Consider the following 17,793-nt stretch of genomic DNA (forward strand, 5'->3'; position numbering starts at 1 on the left):
TGTGACCATGCAACCAACAAATTTTAGGAAAAAGTGAAAATGTAAAACTACAATACCCTGGTTGGATAAGTGTGCTCACCTATAAACTAAAACCTTGTGGAAGCACCTTTTGCTATTATTATAGCAGTGAGTCTTTTTGAATAAGTCTCTTGGAATCTCCTTTGCACAGCCATCTTCAGGTCTTTCACCAGGTTTTCAATGGGATTGAGATCTGGGCTCTGGGCCATTCCAAAACTTTGATAGTCCTTTTCTCAAGCCATTCATTGATTGACTTAAATGTGTGTTTTGCATTGTTATCATGTTGGGAGGTGAAATTCATTTTCAGCTTTTTGCCACAGGCTAGCAGGTTTCATGCCAAAATATCTTGATATTTGCAGCTAATTAATTAATAATAATTAATTAATCAGTTAATGAATCCTTCTTCCTGATCTTTCACAGGTGATCTTTATGGGGCTATTGGATCCCCAGTCAGAATGACTCGGACTGTACTTGTGGGAAAACGTAAAGACTTGGTTCAGCGCATTATCTACATCCTCACGTATTTCATCCGCTGCTCAGAACTGGAGGAGAACCACCTGGTGCGCAACAGGGTCTTAAAGAAAGGAGAGCGGATGGTACAGGGCAGCAATGTTACAACATATTTTGAGAACGGTGAGGTGGAAGAATCTGAATATGTGATTGTAACACTAAACAACGAATCTGCATTGGTGTCCCCTTCATTACCCTGTAATGCAGATGTTGCATCACCTGAAAGATCCAGTGGACCTGTGCTCTAATATTTCATTAAAGAACATGAATAAAATTGATGGCTGCTTTAAAGCAGGGAACTATTGCCTCTTCACTTGATCATGGTACCATTTTAAGTAGCAGTGGTGGAAGTGATGGTGTATATGGTGGTATGCAATACCACCACTTCTCCTATTGCCTTCATTGTAAAACTATCAAATTCCGTTCACATACACTCCAATTACATGCTTCATACCGCCACTTCTAAATTTCCACTTCAACCACTGGGAAATAGTATATACAGTCACCCCCCAGTTTGTTTGTCTAGGGAGAATTGGTGGGGGAAAAAAAGTCTAAAAAGCCTCAAACTGCAACAGAAAAACATAGGGGCATATTTAAGAAATCACGGTAGTGCACTATCGTGCACTTACCGTGGAAATCGGGTCCCGATGTGCCCTCCGCAAATTTATTAAAGGTGCATCGATATCTGCTGCTTTGCACTCCTGATCGTTTTTGCGAGCAGTCACCATTCAACAGTATGGTGACTGCTCTGGCCGCAATCTAAGAAGTCCTGAAAAGCCTTTTGTTTCGGGAACTTGCCAGCTGAAGTTAGCGTACATTATCAAAATTAAAAAAATCCAATGCTGTCAGCTCTGCTCCGCGTGTGTGGAGGTATCACATGACCCCTCCCTGTCGCTCACAGCTCTCTCTCTGCAACAATAGTTGCAGAGACAGAGCGGGGATCTTTGTGCGCACGTGCAATTGAAAGAAGAAGAGGAACGAAGATGACCAGTAGGAGATTCTGAGACACCGCGTCCCGAAGAGGGGGGTAAGTATGATTTTTTTTTATCACAGAAACAGCAGTTTTTCGGAACTGCTGTTTCTGTGATCCGTTTTTCATAAATTTGAGAAATACATCAATCCTTCTCCATGCGATAAGGATTGATAAGTATTTCTCATTTTTCCCGATAAATGATAAAGTGCCCCATAGTTATATACCACAGTGGTTCATTGTGTCAGTGTTTTCTTCTAGCCCATTATCTACACTTTGTGGATAGAGAAGAACATCACTTCTGTACAGTAAAATAGAATGTTTATGTGTGTGGGAAAAAACCTAATTTAGCCTAATTGGAGCAATAATTTTCAATCCTATATAGAGTACATACAGTATTTTGAAACTATTTCTTTGCTAAAACATATAAATATATTGTCACTTCCAGTGATGCACAATATATAGTAATGTATAATAGTTTATTTTGTTTATTATAACAGTAAATGTGTTGTAGAATGGGGAATGTGACATCAGACTTTAAAATGGGGTTTTCACTGTAAATATATATATTTTTCCAGCAGAGGGAGCCAGATTTACACGTAGATTACCCTATGTATGTACACTTGTGTCTATTACAATAGAAAATACCTGGGACTCTTTGTCCCTTCATAGCTCTCAAATGAACATGTGAAAGGACATAGCACATGGCTGTATTTATGTACATTTTCAGACAGGAGCCTACGTGATATATATAATCTCTATGAAGAAAAGGGCTGACAGTTGACTTGGTCGCTTCTCTTTAAATGATGCTGCTGAACTACAGTAAAAACTAATATTAGTGTGATTAGTCTACTTTGTCAGCTGCTATAATGCTAGGCTTATTGGTTGCATCTAGTACTATTCTTTAGTGATCTACAAGACACTTGTACTACCTTTGCTTTGCTTCCCTCCACGTCCAGCAGATGGCACTAAAGACAACCAGACAAGTTAAATTAAGCAAAAATATTTTTCCTACACACAAGAGCATTCCATTTGTTCCTCGTCACTAAAAGAGGGTGAAATCGAGAAATCATTTTGTAAACTAATCTCTTATATATGTGCATATTTTGTATGTATCATCAATTTCAATGTCGACTCAATAGCCATTCATTTTATTCTGTCTAAGCTGTTGTAGTACTATAAAGCTCAGAAAAAAACCCATAGCCATGTAAATTACTTATTTTTATTACAATTGTTGCCACGATTAATTCATTTGTAACTTTTGCCTTATTGACATGCCACATTTTAGTAGTGATAAGGGGTTGGAGGGCTGTGTTAAAACACACAAGTGGTTTTCTTGTTTGTTTGTTTTTTTTACATAACATAGAACTAAACTGAAAACAGTTGTTTTAATACTCGATGTATTGAGATCATTATTTTATGCTGACTTAAATCTGTTTTGGAATCCCAGATGTTGCTGTAGCTGCCATAAAGCTCTGGTACTGTATTTATTAGATAGATACACCTTCACCTAAATGCGTGACACATTACATTCTAATTGTAATCGGGTAGAAAACTCACATAGGGTGGGGTGGTACACGTCTTCACTGTGTACTACCCCAACCTAACTGAATGTCTACAAGTGTTTTTTTACATTCACATATTCAAAGAAAGTGTTTGTTGGGCACTGCAAAAAATAACTAAATAGCGTTCTGATCAGGAAGTAAGTCTTGATGTTAAAACAAAAATAAGTAGGGATGTAAACAATTTTACTTACCATATAAGTGTAATATAGTTTTTATAATAATTTGTCTCAACTCGGGTTCTATTTTGGGTGATAATTCTAATGTGGTCTAACACACTTCACATAAGATTGGTGCATTTATAACACTTTTGGACCCGACTGTATTGGGATGAATAAATCTCATTAAAGTAGTACTAATTTAGTTTGGTCAACACATCTTTAGTAATATCTAGTGGCTGTTTAATTAAAATATTATATAGGCCTGTAAACTATACTCAACCATTTAGATATATGTGTACCTAAAAAAATAAATAAATAAATTAAAATAAAAGGTTAATTCCATCTGCAAGGTCACTTTACTTGAAGAATCTTCATAGAGGTACTGCACTGCTCACTTATTGGAACTGAAATATGATTAGATTTTCATATTGTTTACTTTTAGGTTGTATATTGTTAAAAAAAAAAACCTCACTGCTTCGCTCTGCAGACTAATGTACAGTCAAAAAAAACAGATGATGCTGCTGATCTGTTTGGTGGAGATCTTAGAAAAGAAAAATTATGTCAGTAACGTACAATTAAGATATATTTTTCAGGTAATCATTTACTTAAAAAAATAAGGGTCAGCAATATTGTCAAAAGATTTTGGTTATCAATTGACAAATCCAATCACATCACTCCCTTACATATAAATGCAATACAACAATTTAACACAATACTGTAATGTAAAAAAAAAAAAAAAAAGACTATATTCACCATGGATGTTTTTTTTTTCTTTTCTTACCCATTATCACAAATGGTAGAGAATATCCTCCTTTGGTGACAAGTAGACAGTTTGGCATCATTTCTGTATATTGTATGACAAGGCCATATTTTTATTATTTAACTACACAAATATAACGTGTTTCTTATTAAAAATAAAAAATACTTCCATGAAAAGAAAGCTTCGATTGACGGACATGAGTCGCAAGCTCCTTCATCTGTCCTACCTCAGTAGGTCCAAATCCAAAGAAATCTCTGGATCTATATCAACCTCCAATCGGTTTGCAATACAAATATTGTGCAGAATACAACAACCAATAATTATATCACAAACTTTAGAGGGTGAATATAAAAGCACACCGCCGGACCTGTCTAAACAGCGAAACCGGCTTTTATGTGCACCAAAGGTTTGTTCAATAACACCCCTGGTACGTATGTGTGCTGCTTGGTACCTTTTTTCTGCGGAAGAGACAGGGTTGCTTAATGGAGTCAGCAACCAGGACCAGTTCCCATATCCAGCGTCTCCTAAAAAAAAGAAAACAAAAAAATTAACTACTACACTTTTTAGTAGCACTGGCACATCTTTAACTTTTTGGGGGGTTTTCCCACTAAGCTTGGAATAAACATTTAACGAACAAACCAAAAAATAATTACCAAGCAGCCAGCCATGTGGAAAGGATCTTGCTTCGAAATTCTGGAACAAGGACGACTGTTGCAAGATGAAAGAGTCATGGGATGAACCTGGAAAACCAACAACATTGGTGATTTTTTGGGTTGCTTAACAAACCATCTGAACATTTATGGAATGGAAGTGTTTTTGATTACGGAAACTTTCTTCCATTCAGCGGGGTGGTATAAGGGCAATGTGGGTGCAATCAATTGCACCCAGTACATTGGGCATTTGAGACAAAGCATAAAAATCAGCTTTGACCTCACGCCACTCATTGGCAGATGCCACTCATTGGCAGACTGCGGGAAATTAATAAAAATTGCAGTGTGCTTTTTGAGGGCATTTAGGACCTGGAACAGGATCCTAGAAAGAGTGGGTTGGGAAAACCCGGCAATAACTGCCAAGGTGGGCTGAAATGTTCCTGAAGCCAGAAAACGCAAAGCACCAAGCAGTTTGGCAAGTCCAGGGAATGCTCGGTTACTAGGGTAATGAGGTTCTAGGTCCTCTTTTACAATCTCATACAGATTGTAAATTGCTGAAAAGGATAGGCGATAAAGTCTTCTCACCTCCTTCCTGGGCAATCCATCAAGCAAACGCCTGTTGTGGTGCAGATGTGGCCTGGGGATTCTAGTCCTACTTGCCGCAATTGACTATGCTGCCATTGCCTGTCCACCATTCTCTCCCACAGGCTCTCCCTCTTCCATACTCACATTCACACCACATACATCAACATTCTCTCCAGACACTCCCACATTTGCATCGCCTTACATTGCATCCAAAGCAGTCTCCTCCATACATGCAGCATACATGTACATCCACACTGTGTCCAGGAATGGCTCCATTGAAAAAGAGACAATAATTAAAAGGGATAATTTAAAACTAAACTATTAACTATTTTTGTAAAAAAAATGTAGGGAGAAGGCCTGTTTGTGCAGGGGAAGAATGGGCCTGTGAGAAGCACTATTTTACTATGATATTACTTTGGCTGGAAGTGATAAATTTACATGTTAATTTTGCTAATTTTGAGGACAGACAACACCAAACAACACGATACGTGTCCTTAGGAAATCCTCGATAATCCACCAGAAAACACTTCAGTCAAATGCTGGAAAATGTTGTGTGCACAAAAAAAAAAATCACTCAGCCAACAGTAATTTCTCCACAAAGCTGTCCTGCACCACTGTCTGTCCTGCGCCACTGTCTGCCCTGCGCCGCCGTCTGCCCTGCGCCGCCGTCTGCCCTGTGCCGCCGTCTGCCCTGTGCCGCCATCTGCTCTGTGCCGCCGTCTTCCCTGCGCCGCCTGTCTGTCCTGCACCACCGTCTGCCCTGCACCACCGTCTGCCCTGCACCGCCGTCTGTCCTGCACCGCCGTCTGTCCTGCACCGCCGTCTGCCCTGCACCACCGTCTGCCCTACACCACCGTCGTCTGTCCTGCACCGCCGTCTGTCCTACACCACCGTCGTCTGTCCTGCACCACCGTCTGTCCTGCACCGCCGTCTGCCCTACACCGCCGTCTGCCCTGCACCGCCGTCTGCCCTGCACCGCCGTCTGTCCTGCACCGCCGTCTGCCCTGTACCGCCGTCTGCCCTGCACCACCGTCGTCTGTCCTGCACCGCCGTCTGTCCTACACCACCGCCGTCTGTCCTGCACCGCCGTTTGTCCTGCACCGCCGTCTGCCCTGCACCGCCGTCTGCCCTGCACCACCGTCTGCCCTGCACCACCGTCGTCTGTCCTGCACCGCCGTCTGTCCTACACCACCGCCGTCTGTCCTGCACCGCCGTTTGTCCTGCACCGCCGTCTGCCCTGCACCGCCGTCTGCCCTGCACCACCGTCTGCCCTGCACCACCGTCGTCTGTCCTGCACCGCCGTCTGTCCTGCACCGCCGTCTGTCCTGTACCACTGTTCACTCAAGTGATTTTGAAAAAAAAAAAAAAATGTGTCAGTTAATTTGAAAGAAAAACGGACTGAACCACTGAAGTTATTTTGAAAAGGGGAAATGTGTAAACTTTATTATTTATTTTGACTGGATTTTTAAAGAAATAATAATCCTTTTTCATTTTAATGTAATGAACTTGTATAACTTTTTTTTATCTTTAATAGCTTTTTTCAGGAACTTTTCAATAATTTTTATTTTTAGAGCAGACCAAGGAGGTGCAACATGAAACGGCATATTTGCCTGTTTAACCCGCCTTTTAACGCGGCGGGTTCTTAACCACCCTATACTTTTAATGGACAAACGACTAAGGCGCGAGAGGACCGTTTCTTGAAAAAAAAAAAAGCGTTGCGGGTAAAGTTTACGCGCTCGAAAATTATGGAAAAGAAAAAAAATGGACTTAACACGCTCTAAAAAAACAACTCGCTAACAATTGAATATGCCCCATAGAGTGGTATTAAGAAAACGAAGCCTTTGTTCACTGAGGAAGCCAGAGATATTACCTAAATGTGTCTGAGACATCCAAGCACACGTCATCTCTTCAGTTTCTAGTACATTTTCTACCCAAATATATACATTCATTTGTTTACATTTATTTTTACTTTTAACCTATGTGTTTCCACTTTATACCTTGTAGGATGTCATATCTTGTACTTCATGTCTTGTATTATACTAAAATGTATGAATGATTATGTTTCTTGGTGTACTGCGTGCACTTGAATGTAATGTATGGTGTTGTTTGTACCTTTATACAAATAAAGTTACTTTTTCAAAAAAGTAGCTCTGTATACTGTGTGATTATGAGGACATCAGCAGTAGCTCTGTATACTGTGTGATTATGATGTCATTACCCAGCTGCAACAGTAGTGATATATACCTGTGATTATAATATCATTACCCAGATCCAGTGACGAACGGAATGACGACTAGAACTAACTTCAGACCCCTCCTTAGGAAATACCTCCCTCCTCCTGCCCCCCTGCCCAAACCCCACCCTCCTGCCCTCCTGCCCAAACCCCGCCCTCACCTCCTGCTCCCCCCTCTTCCCCTATGCGATAGCCCCCATAAATTCCCACAGCCCCGTCCACCTGGCCCCCCGCTTCCCCCGATTCGAGCACATGCTGGAACATGCTGGCGCTTCTTGAAATTATATCCCAGACCTCCTCCACCTGTCCCCATGCGTCCCCATCCTCCCCCTCCCCCTAAAATCATGCCATTCAAATCCCCCCCCCCACCTACAACTGTCCCCTTGTGTCCCCATCCTCCCCTGTCTCCCCGTCCCCCAAAAATTAAATCCCTTCTTCCTCCTCGCATACCTCCCCGACTTTCCCGAAAACCACCACCCCCTCCTCCTTGCCCTCAGACTCGATTCCCCCCACTCTTTCCCTGGAATGCCCATCGCCCTCCCCCTCCCCCTCCACCTCCTAGCCCCCAAAATAGCCCCCTGTGTACATATACCCCACTGTAGATAGAGCCCCCCCCTGTAAATATACCCCCCTTGTAGATAGAGCCCCCTGTAGATAGACCCCCCCTGTAGATAGAGCCCCCCTGTAAATATAGCCCCCTGTAAATATAGCCCCCCTGTAAATATACCCCCCTTGTAGATAGAGCCCCCCTGTAGATAGAGCCCCCCTGTAGATAGAGCCCCCCTGTAAATATAGCCCCCTGTAAATATAGCCCCCCTGTAGATAGAGCCCCCCTGTAGATAGAGCCCCCCTGTAGATAGAGCCCTCTGTACATATAGCCCCCTATACATATAGCCCCTGTACATATAGCCCCCAGATGAAATGACAGAGACTCGCCAGTCTTTAGGGAGGATTACAGCATTACCACCAAGGGTGGTAAAATTCCCAACCCCATTCGCTCCTGGATTGATTCCTCCCTGCCGCCCCATATCCTGGAAGTTATTGACAAGTGTGGATACAAGGTGTGTATTAGATTAAGATTAGAAGGATTACTAGGGGTAAATTTATCAAAATGCGGGATTGAAAAGTTGTCATTCATTGCCTATAGCAACCAATTACATTCTAGTTTTCATTTATTTAGTACACTCTACAAAATGACAGCTAGAATCTCATTGGTTGCTGTAGGCAACATTTCCACTTTTTCAAACCCGCAGCTTGATAAATTAACCCCCTGGAGTGGTGACTGTGCTTGGAGATATTATCAGTAGAGTAAATTATTCTGGTGAACCGTGATTGATTACATGAAGTGCCTTGGTGACAGATAATAAAAAAAAATCAAATTGTTTGTGTACAGGAGCATAGTCTAATATTGAAGTTAGAGATGTTAGTGTAATTCTCAAGCGCCCAGCATCTAACTTACATTTCTAGAAGTATTGTTAAAGTGACCTACTCTAAAGTTACAATATCTAACACAGCATATATGTTATAAGAGTGACTGTAATAGCAGAGGCTGCTACATGATGCAGATGTGGCAACGTGTGTTTGCTGAAGAAATAAATTCTGCTGATTTGCGTCATGTAACCTGAGTCTCCCCCATTAGATTCTGGATTGTATGTTTATTTTATGTGCTGGACAGAGACATTAGTGTGTGTTCTCCATTTCTATAGCTATCTTCAGCTGTGTTCCGGTTGCTGATTGAGTAACTCCCACTTAGTTTGTGGTGTGAATTATAGAGTGGAGACCTTTTTTAGTTTCTGAACCTCATGTTGCATTTTTACTTCTACAGGAACCAACACCTATTCAAAGACAAGCCATTCCCATCGGTCTGCATAATCGTGACATCATTGGTGTGGCCGAGACTGGCAGTGGTAAAACTGCCGCCTTCCTCATCCCTCTGCTGGTCTGGATCACAACTCTGCCAAAGATTGACAGGTCAGAGAAACCTTTATTATTCTGCAAATGATCTGCCTAATGGAGGAGATAACTCATTGTGATGCTACCAAACTTAAACTTTTCCATAATTTGCTTCAGAGGGGGCAAAATTGTGAAACTTACTTTTTACATTGTTGATTGTAGGATTGAAGAGTTTGACCAGGGACCTTATGCTATTATTCTGGCTCCAACAAGAGAGTTGGCTCAACAGATTGAGGAGGAAACAATCAAGTTTGGAAAACCACGAACTGTGTCTGTTATTGGAGGTATCCCTCATGAGGACCAAGGTTTCCGACTGCGAATGGGCTGTGAGGTGAGACTTTCCCATATATTACATAGTGATTTGACCTTTCTCTGATATTTCTACTTCCATTCAGTGATTGGACAAGGTTTTGTGATTTGCTATTACAGGTTTTTATTATCTCACATTATTTACCTTTCTTTACAAAAGATTGTAATAGCTACCCCTGGACGTCTGATAGATGTGCTAGAAAATCGATACTTAGTCCTAAGTCGCTGCACTTATGTGGTACTGGATGAAGCTGACCGTATGATTGACATGGGTTTTGAGCCTGATGTCCAGAAAATCTTGGAGCACATGCCAGTCACCAATCAGAAGCCAGATGCAGATGAGGCGGAAGACCCAGAGAAAATGATTGCAAACTTTGAGTCTGGGAAGCATAAGTATAGACAAGTAAGTGTTAATTTTAATTGCAACTTCAGATATACCTGAAAATCTTAGAAATCTTTGATTATTTGTTTTTAAACTGTCTGTTGGCACATAATTATTTTACACCTTTTCTCCTTGTGTAGATGGTCATGTTTACAGCGACTATGCCTCCATCTGTGGAACTGCTGGCCAGAAGCTATCTTCGTCGTCCTGCGGTGGTGTACATTGGCTCTGCTGGTAAACCTCATGAGAGAGTTGAACAGAAGGCGTTCCTCATGTCTGAAGGGGAGAAGAGGCAGATGTTTGTTTTTAATGTCTCCATGTTTTTGTGGATCATGATGTAATGGTGAATTTGGCCCAGTGCCCTAATAAATATTTTGCTTGGATAAAAGCAACATTAAAGTCATTCCATTTTGGTGTATGTAAGCAAGGAAGATGTTGTGTAGGATAAAGGATTTGTTTTATTTCCCTCACATCTGTAGAATACTCTGCATTAACTTCACTGAGAAATTTGTTCAGTGCCCCATTCAAAAATTCAAACGAACAACACATAAAAAATAACAGTGTAGTATGTCCTATATTATAAGGGCACAGTCGTGCCCTTATATTAAGGTTACATCTAAAAAACGTCATTTTGCCATAGGGAATCTGTGAGAGGGGGGGCATGGTGTTTGAGGGTCTACATCTTAAAATGTATTAAAGCTATTAAACTGAAATTTGGCATGTGAATGGAGAACTGTCCACAGGTGCCGCCTGTGAAATTTCAGAAAAAAATAATAACACACACACACACACTAGCACTTTTAGCCCTGGCACCGCTCTTATTCATAGTTTAATCCCTTGGAGCGGTGCCAGAGCGGCTGTGTAAGAGCCCGTTTTAAACCTCCCACCCCTCAGTGACGTCAGTTCATTTATTCACTGCACTGAGCTTAGTTGGGGCGGGAGATTTAATAGTGCTTTGTGCTGCGCTGATCCTACAGAACAGCGATCAGTACCTGGGATAGGAATGGGGATGTTGCCTTATGAAGCAGATACGGTACTGGGTACAGAAGTATAAGAAAGTACGGGCAGTTGGTTCCTGTGTCGCCATTTTCATATCACTGAGAATTGTGTCCTCCAGGGCCCCTCTCTGATCCTGTGATAAGAGAAGTCTATGGAATTTTATGTTCTATAGGCTCCGGCAGACATTGGTCTTCATCTGCAACCATCCCCGGCCAATATAGCTGTTTGTATTAATAAACTCACACTCTGACAGACAGCTAATGACAGAATACTGCGGTTTAGTAAATGGTCCCTCTGCTGGGAGTGACTCCAGGAGCAGATCTGACAGGACGACACCCAGCTGATATTCCTGCAGTCCCTGATCAATTGCATCTGAGTGACCAGCGATTCGGGGTACATATCAGGATCAGCTGCTCTCTGAGACTGTCACAGTTATATCAGCAGCACCAGTTTTTGTGTATAACGTAAGTGATCAGCCTAGTTCTGAGCTAGCAGCTATCCTCCAGACACTCGTACGCTTCCCCAGTGTCCTGGTTGAGTACAGAGACCTAGAGACTGACCCTCCTCTCAGTTGGAAGCCTCGAGTGTCTTCCCATCGGTAATCAAAGAGACAGAGGTGTGTTGGAAGTCATCAGTCAGACATCTCCATTTTCACACTACAGTTACAGAACCAAAAGCTGTTCTCATAAATAAAAAAAAAATTATAACCCAAAACATTTATATATCGCAATGAGCTTAGCTCGGATGGGGAATCAAACCCACTATGCTGTGTTTCCAGAAGAGTGCATATATCAGTTGAGCCACAGCTCCTGATGTCTGTCTATGGGCAAATGGGGTCAGAGGATGGCTCTATGTAATGTACAGGGGTCAGAAGAAGGCTCTATGTAATGTGGAGGGGTCAGAGGATGACCTCTGTGATGTGCGGCGTCAAAGGATGGCTCTCTGTGTTGTACAGGGATCAGAGAATAACCTCTGTGTTGTACATGGTCAGAGGATGGCTCTCTGTGTTGTGCAGGGTTCATAGAATGGCTCTATGTATTGTGCAGGGCTCAGAGGATGACCTATGTGTTTTACAGGGTCAGAGGATGGCTCTCTGTGTTGTGCAGGGGTCAGAAGAAGGCTTTATGTATTGTGCAGGGGTCAGAGGATGGCTCTCTGTGTTGTGCAGGGGTCAGAGGAAGGCTCTATGTAATGTGGAGGGGTCAAAGGATGACCTCTGTGATGTGCGGCGTCAAAGGATGGCTCTCTGTGTTGTACAGGGATCAGAGGATAACCTCTGTGTTGTACATGGTCAGAGGATGGCTCTCTGTGTTGTACAGGGGTCAGAGGAAGGCTCTATGTAATGTGGAGGGGTCAGAGGATAGCTCTATGTAATGTGGAGGGGTCAGAATAAGGCTCTCTGTGTTGTGCAGGGGCCAGAGGATGGCTCTCTCTGTTGTGCAGGGACCAGAGGATGGCTCTCTGTGTTGTGCAGGGGTCAAAGGATAGCTCTATGTAATGTGGAGGGGTAAAAGGATGGCTCTATGTATTGTGCAGGGGTCAAAGGATGGCTCTATGTATTCTGCAGGGTTCATAGGATGGCTCTATGTATTGTGCAGGGGTCAGAGGATGACTCTATGTATTGTGCAGGGGTCAGAGGATGGCTCTCTGTGTTGTGCAGGGGTCAGAGGATGGCTCTATGTAATGTGGAGGGGTCAGAGGATGACCTCTGTGATGTGCGCCGTCAAAGGATGGCTCTCTGTGTTGTACAGGGATCAGAGGATAACCTCGGTGTTGTACATGGTCAGAGGATGGCTCTATGTATTGTGCAGGGGTCAAAGGATGGCTCTATGTATTCTGCAGGGGTCAGAGGATGACCTCTGTGTTGTACAGGGTCAGAGGATGGCTCTCTGTGTTGTGCAGGGGTCAGAGGAAGGCTCTATGTAATGTGGAGGGGTCAGAGGATAGCTCTATGTAATGTGGAGGGGTCAGAAGAAGGCTCTCTGTGTTGTGCAGGGGCCAGAGGATGGCTCTCTCTGTTGTGCAGGGGTCAAAGGATAGCTCTATGTAATGTGGAGGGGTAAAAGGATGGCTCTATGTATTGTGCAGGGTTCATAGGATGGCTCTATGTATTGTGCAGGGGTCAGAGGATGACCTATGTGTTTAACAGGGTCAGAGGATGGCTCTCTGTGTTGTGCAGGGGTCAGAAGAAGGCTTTATGTATTGTGCAGGGGTCAGAGGATGGCTCTCTGTGTTGTGCAGGGGTCAGAGGAAGGCTCTATGTAATGTGGAGGGGTCAGAGGATGACCTCTGTGATGTGCGGCGTCAAAGGATGGCTCTCTGTGTTGTACAGGGATCAGAGGATAACCTCTGTGTTGTACATGGTCAGAGGATGGCTCTCTGTGTTGTGCAGGGGTCAGAGGATGGCTCTATGTAGTCTGCAGGGGTCAGAGGATGACCTCTCTGTTATACAGGGTCAGAGGATGGCTCTTTGTGTTGTGCAGGGGTCAGAGGATGGTTCTCTGTGTTGTGCAGGGGTCAGAGGAAGGCTCTATGTAATGTGGAGGGGTCAGAGGATAGCTCTATGTAATGTGGATGGGTCAGAAGAAGGCTCTCTGTGTTGTGCAGGGGCCAGAGGATGGCTCTCTGTGTTGTGCAGGTACCAGAGGATGGCTCTCTGTGTTGTGCAGGGACCAGAGTATGGCTCTATGTATTGTGCAGGGGTCAGAGGATGGCTCTATGTATTGTGCAGGGGTCAGAGGATGGCTCTATGTATTGTGCAGGGGTCAGAGGATGGCTCTCTGTGTTGTGCAGGGGTCAGAGGATGGCTCTATGTAATGTGGAGGGGTCAGAGGAAGACCTCTGTGATGTGCGCCATCAAAGGATGGCTCTCTGTGTTGTACAGGGATCAGAGGATAACCTCGGTGTTGTACATGGTCAGAGGATGGCTCTATGTATTGTGCAGGGGTCAAAGGATGGCTCTATGTATTCTGCAGGGGTCAGAGGATGACCTCTGTGTTGTACAGGGTCAGAGGATGGCTCTCTGTGTTGTGCAGGGGTCAGAGGAAGGCTCTATGTAATGTGGAGGGGTCAGAGGATAGCTCTATGTAATGTGGAGGGGTCAGAAGAAGGCTCTCTGTGTTGTGCATGGGCCAGAGGATGGCTCTCTCTGTTGTGCAGGGACCAGAGGATGGCTCTCTGTGTTGTGCAGGTGTCAAAGGATAGCTCTATGTAATGTGGAGGGGTAAAAGGATGGCTCTATGTATTGTGCAGGGGTCAAAGAATGGCTCTATGTATTCTGCAGGGGTCAGAGGATGACCTCTGTGTTGTGCAGGGTCAGAGGATGGCTCGCTTTGTTGTGCAGGGGCAGAGGATGGCTCTCTGTGTTGTGCAGGGGTCAGAGGATGGCTCTATGTATTGTGCAGGGGTCAGAGGATGACCTATGTGTTGTACAGGGTCAGAGGATGGCTCTATGTGTTGTGCAGGGGTCAGAGGATGGCTCTATGTAATGTACAGGGGTCAGAAGAAGGCTTTATGTATTGTGCAGGGGTCAGAGGATGGCTCTCTGTGTTGTGCAGGGGTCAGAGGAAGGCTCTATGTAATGTGGAGGGGTCAGAGGATGACCCTTGTGATGTGCGGCGTCAAAGGATGGCTCTCTGTGTTGTACAGGGATCAGAGGATAACCTCTGTGTTGTACATGGTCAGAGGATGGCTCTCTGTGTTGTGCAGGGGTCAGAGGATGGCTCTATGTAGTCTGCAGGGGTCAGAGGATGACCTCTCTGTTATACAGGGTCAGAAGAAGGCTCTCTGTGTTGTGCAGGGACCAGAGGATGGCTCTCTGTGTTGTGCAGGGACCAGAGGATGGCTCTATGTATTGTGCAGGGGTCAGAGGATGGCTCTATGTATTGTGCAGGGGTCAGAGGATGGCTCTATGTATTGTGCAGGGGTCAGAGGATGGCTCTCTGTGTTGTGCAGGGGTCAGAGAATGGCTCTCTGTGTTGTGCAGGTTCAGAGGATGGCTCTCTGTGTTTTGCATAGCCAGAGGATGGCTCCTTGTGTTGTATATGGATAAGTGAAGGCGCTACCTATTGTGCAGCGGTCAGATGAAGATTCTTTTTATTATGAGATTCTCTATCATGAGTAGGGGTCACTAGAAGATTTTTTGTGTGTTGCAGGTTTCAGTAAAAAGCTCTATTTTGTGCAGAGATCGGAGAAGGCTCTTTGAATTGTGAAGTTGTCACTGGCGGAGCAGAGGTTGGAATGTGAGAGAATAGCTGGTGAGTTGGGTGGCATGTGAGGGAAAAGCTGGTAGACATGGGGTAACGTGAGCGAAAAGCTGTTGGTTATGAGGTGGCATGTGATAGAATAGCTGGTGTGCAGGGCTGATATTAGAAGCTTATGGTCAGGGAGTGGTATGTGAGAGAAAATCTAGTTGATAGGTGGTGGCATATAAAAAAGTAGCTGGGGCCCATATGTGTGAAAGGCTGATGAGCAGGAGATGGCATGTGAGAAAAGTGGGTGTCATGTGAGAGAACCTACTTGGCAGTGGGAGGGGCATGTAATAATTTAGGGGGCAGGGTGGCATGTGATAGAGAATTGTTGGTGTACAGAGGGTGGGTGATTTCACATTTAAATACATAGAATTTGAAAATTATCAATATTTCTACTTTACAAAAAGCCATGAAATTCCATAGACAAAAACCTTACGGTTTAACATGTCCAATTAAGGTTCCTTACACACCATCTAAAATGTAAGAAAACTATTGAAACTCTTCCACTCAAACTCCAAAAAGCAATGAGGCCTTAATGGATGTGTTCCTTGAGCAATACAGACATGGTATGTCATCACATCCTGCGGTTAGCTGCAGATTCAGCGCTATCATGTAGTGAGATTGCTGTCACTCACAAACTGGTGGATCTGCTAATTCACAGATTTGTGTGTTCACTGGAATACACACATATAGTACTATTACATTTTCTTAGTTTAGCTTTATCGTAGTTTAGGGCCTGGGTATCTTAGAAAGAGACAGTAAAGCAACTTCATAAAAAATTAGAACTACAAAATCCCTACAGAGCATTTCTCCCTCCTAGACTGTGCCTGCTTATTAAAGATACCTGCAGAACATAGCTCATCACCAAACAGAAATAGTTTTAAGCTTTGCTTGATTGCCGACAGTTCCACAGAGTAGAGCAGAAGTTGACCTTATGAACAGAATATAGCTTACAATTAGAGATGGGTGGGCTCGGTTCCCCGAGATCCGAATCCATCCGAATTTCGCCTATCCGAATACCGAGCCGAGCCGAGTAGGATCGGTACTCTCCCGCCCATTCGGAATCGAAATCGAGGCAAAACATCATGGTGACGTATTTGTATTTCTGAGCTCGGTTCTCGCGAGAACTGAAAAGCATAAATACCTCCACAGCAATCCATCGCCATGTGACAGAGGGAGAGAGCAGGGTTAGGTCACAGGCTGTATTAGAGCAGGGACAGAGCAATAATTGTACACCTTATTCTTTCTATTATTCTTTCATTTCGAATCTATTTAATTCCAAATTTTAATTCAAATTATATTAGCAATTGTTAGAGCAGGGAGAGAGGATGATAGAGGAGGCTTATTTTTCAATGTTTTGCACTACAAGTGCTTTGGGGTCTCCCATATTCCCCAGTGTGAAACAATAATTTTTCTGGCTGTCACAAAAAGGCATATTTGTCAGCAGTATCTATCTAATACAATATTTTGCACTACAAGTGCTTTGGGGTGTTCAATATTCCCCAGTGTTTTACACTACATTTTCTGGCTGTCACAAAAAGGCATATTTTTTTAGCAGTATCTATCTAATACAATAATTTGCACTACAAGTGCTTTGGGCTCATTAAAATGAATTCAAAGCAGTCCACATATGAGCAGAATCAGCAAGCAGGTGCTGGCAAAAAACCAAAAATAATTGCCAACATGCCATTCTACACACGCAGTGGCAACGAAAGAATGAGGCCTTCACCTTTCTCTATTAGTGCCAGATCAAAAAATGTTACTGAGCCTTCTTCTTGTAAGGTAATTTGGAGTGTAAATTGGTGCACAACTACTGTTACGCATCAAAGCCGAGCTGCAAGAAAACAGTAAGGCATTAGAGGAAAATGTATGCTCTGAATCAGAAATGACACCAATCCCTGTGGAGAGTCCATCCACCAGTGGTATGTCTAATTGTGAGCATTCTGTTTGTGTACCCATAAAGAAGGGCCCTTTCAGCAGTTCTGCTGATGTGTGCCTGAAAAGCCCGAGTGTAGCCAGTGATACACAAATTGAGGATGCCACTTTGAAATTAGAAGAGGATGAGGGGGAGATTTGTGTAGGCGACGAGGACGCTAATGAGGATGTTGATGAGGATGAGGTTGTTTGTGTAAGTCCTGCACCAGTGGCAGCAGTTCTGGCACGTGACAAGAAAAAGGCCATTGTCATGCCTGGGCATAAAACAAAAAAATCCACTTCTTATGTGTGGAATTATATCTATCCAAATCCAGACAACAATTGTATAGCCATTTGTAGTGTATGTCAAGCCACAATCAGTCGAGGGAGGGACCTTAACCATCTTGGAACCTCGTCTATGTTACGCCATTTGACGAGAGTTCATGGCAAAGTTTTGGGAAAAGCTGAAAGTTCTTCCAAAATAATTACAAGCACTCCATCATCAGCTGGAGAGGACAGAAGCAGGGGCTGGAGAGG

At 43.6% G+C, this 17,793-nt stretch overlaps 1 protein-coding gene across 1 annotated transcript; it reads left to right on the plus strand.

Annotated features, from left to right (window-relative positions):
* The first annotated feature begins 4,177 nt into the window (after positions 1 to 4,177).
* Positions 4,178 to 10,434, plus strand: LOC142129536 (putative ATP-dependent RNA helicase DDX23). Its single transcript, XM_075194379.1, has 6 exons — positions 4,178 to 4,260; positions 8,378 to 8,510; positions 9,275 to 9,420; positions 9,565 to 9,733; positions 9,872 to 10,114; positions 10,234 to 10,434. The coding sequence occupies exons 1-6, from the start codon at positions 4,178 to 4,180 to the stop codon at positions 10,432 to 10,434; spliced, it is 975 nt and encodes a 324-aa protein (XP_075050480.1).
* Positions 10,435 to 17,793: the final 7,359 nt, after the last annotated feature.

This window comes from Mixophyes fleayi, chromosome 1, assembly GCF_038048845.1.
Source record: "Mixophyes fleayi isolate aMixFle1 chromosome 1, aMixFle1.hap1, whole genome shotgun sequence".
NCBI lineage: Eukaryota > Metazoa > Chordata > Amphibia > Anura > Limnodynastidae > Mixophyes > Mixophyes fleayi.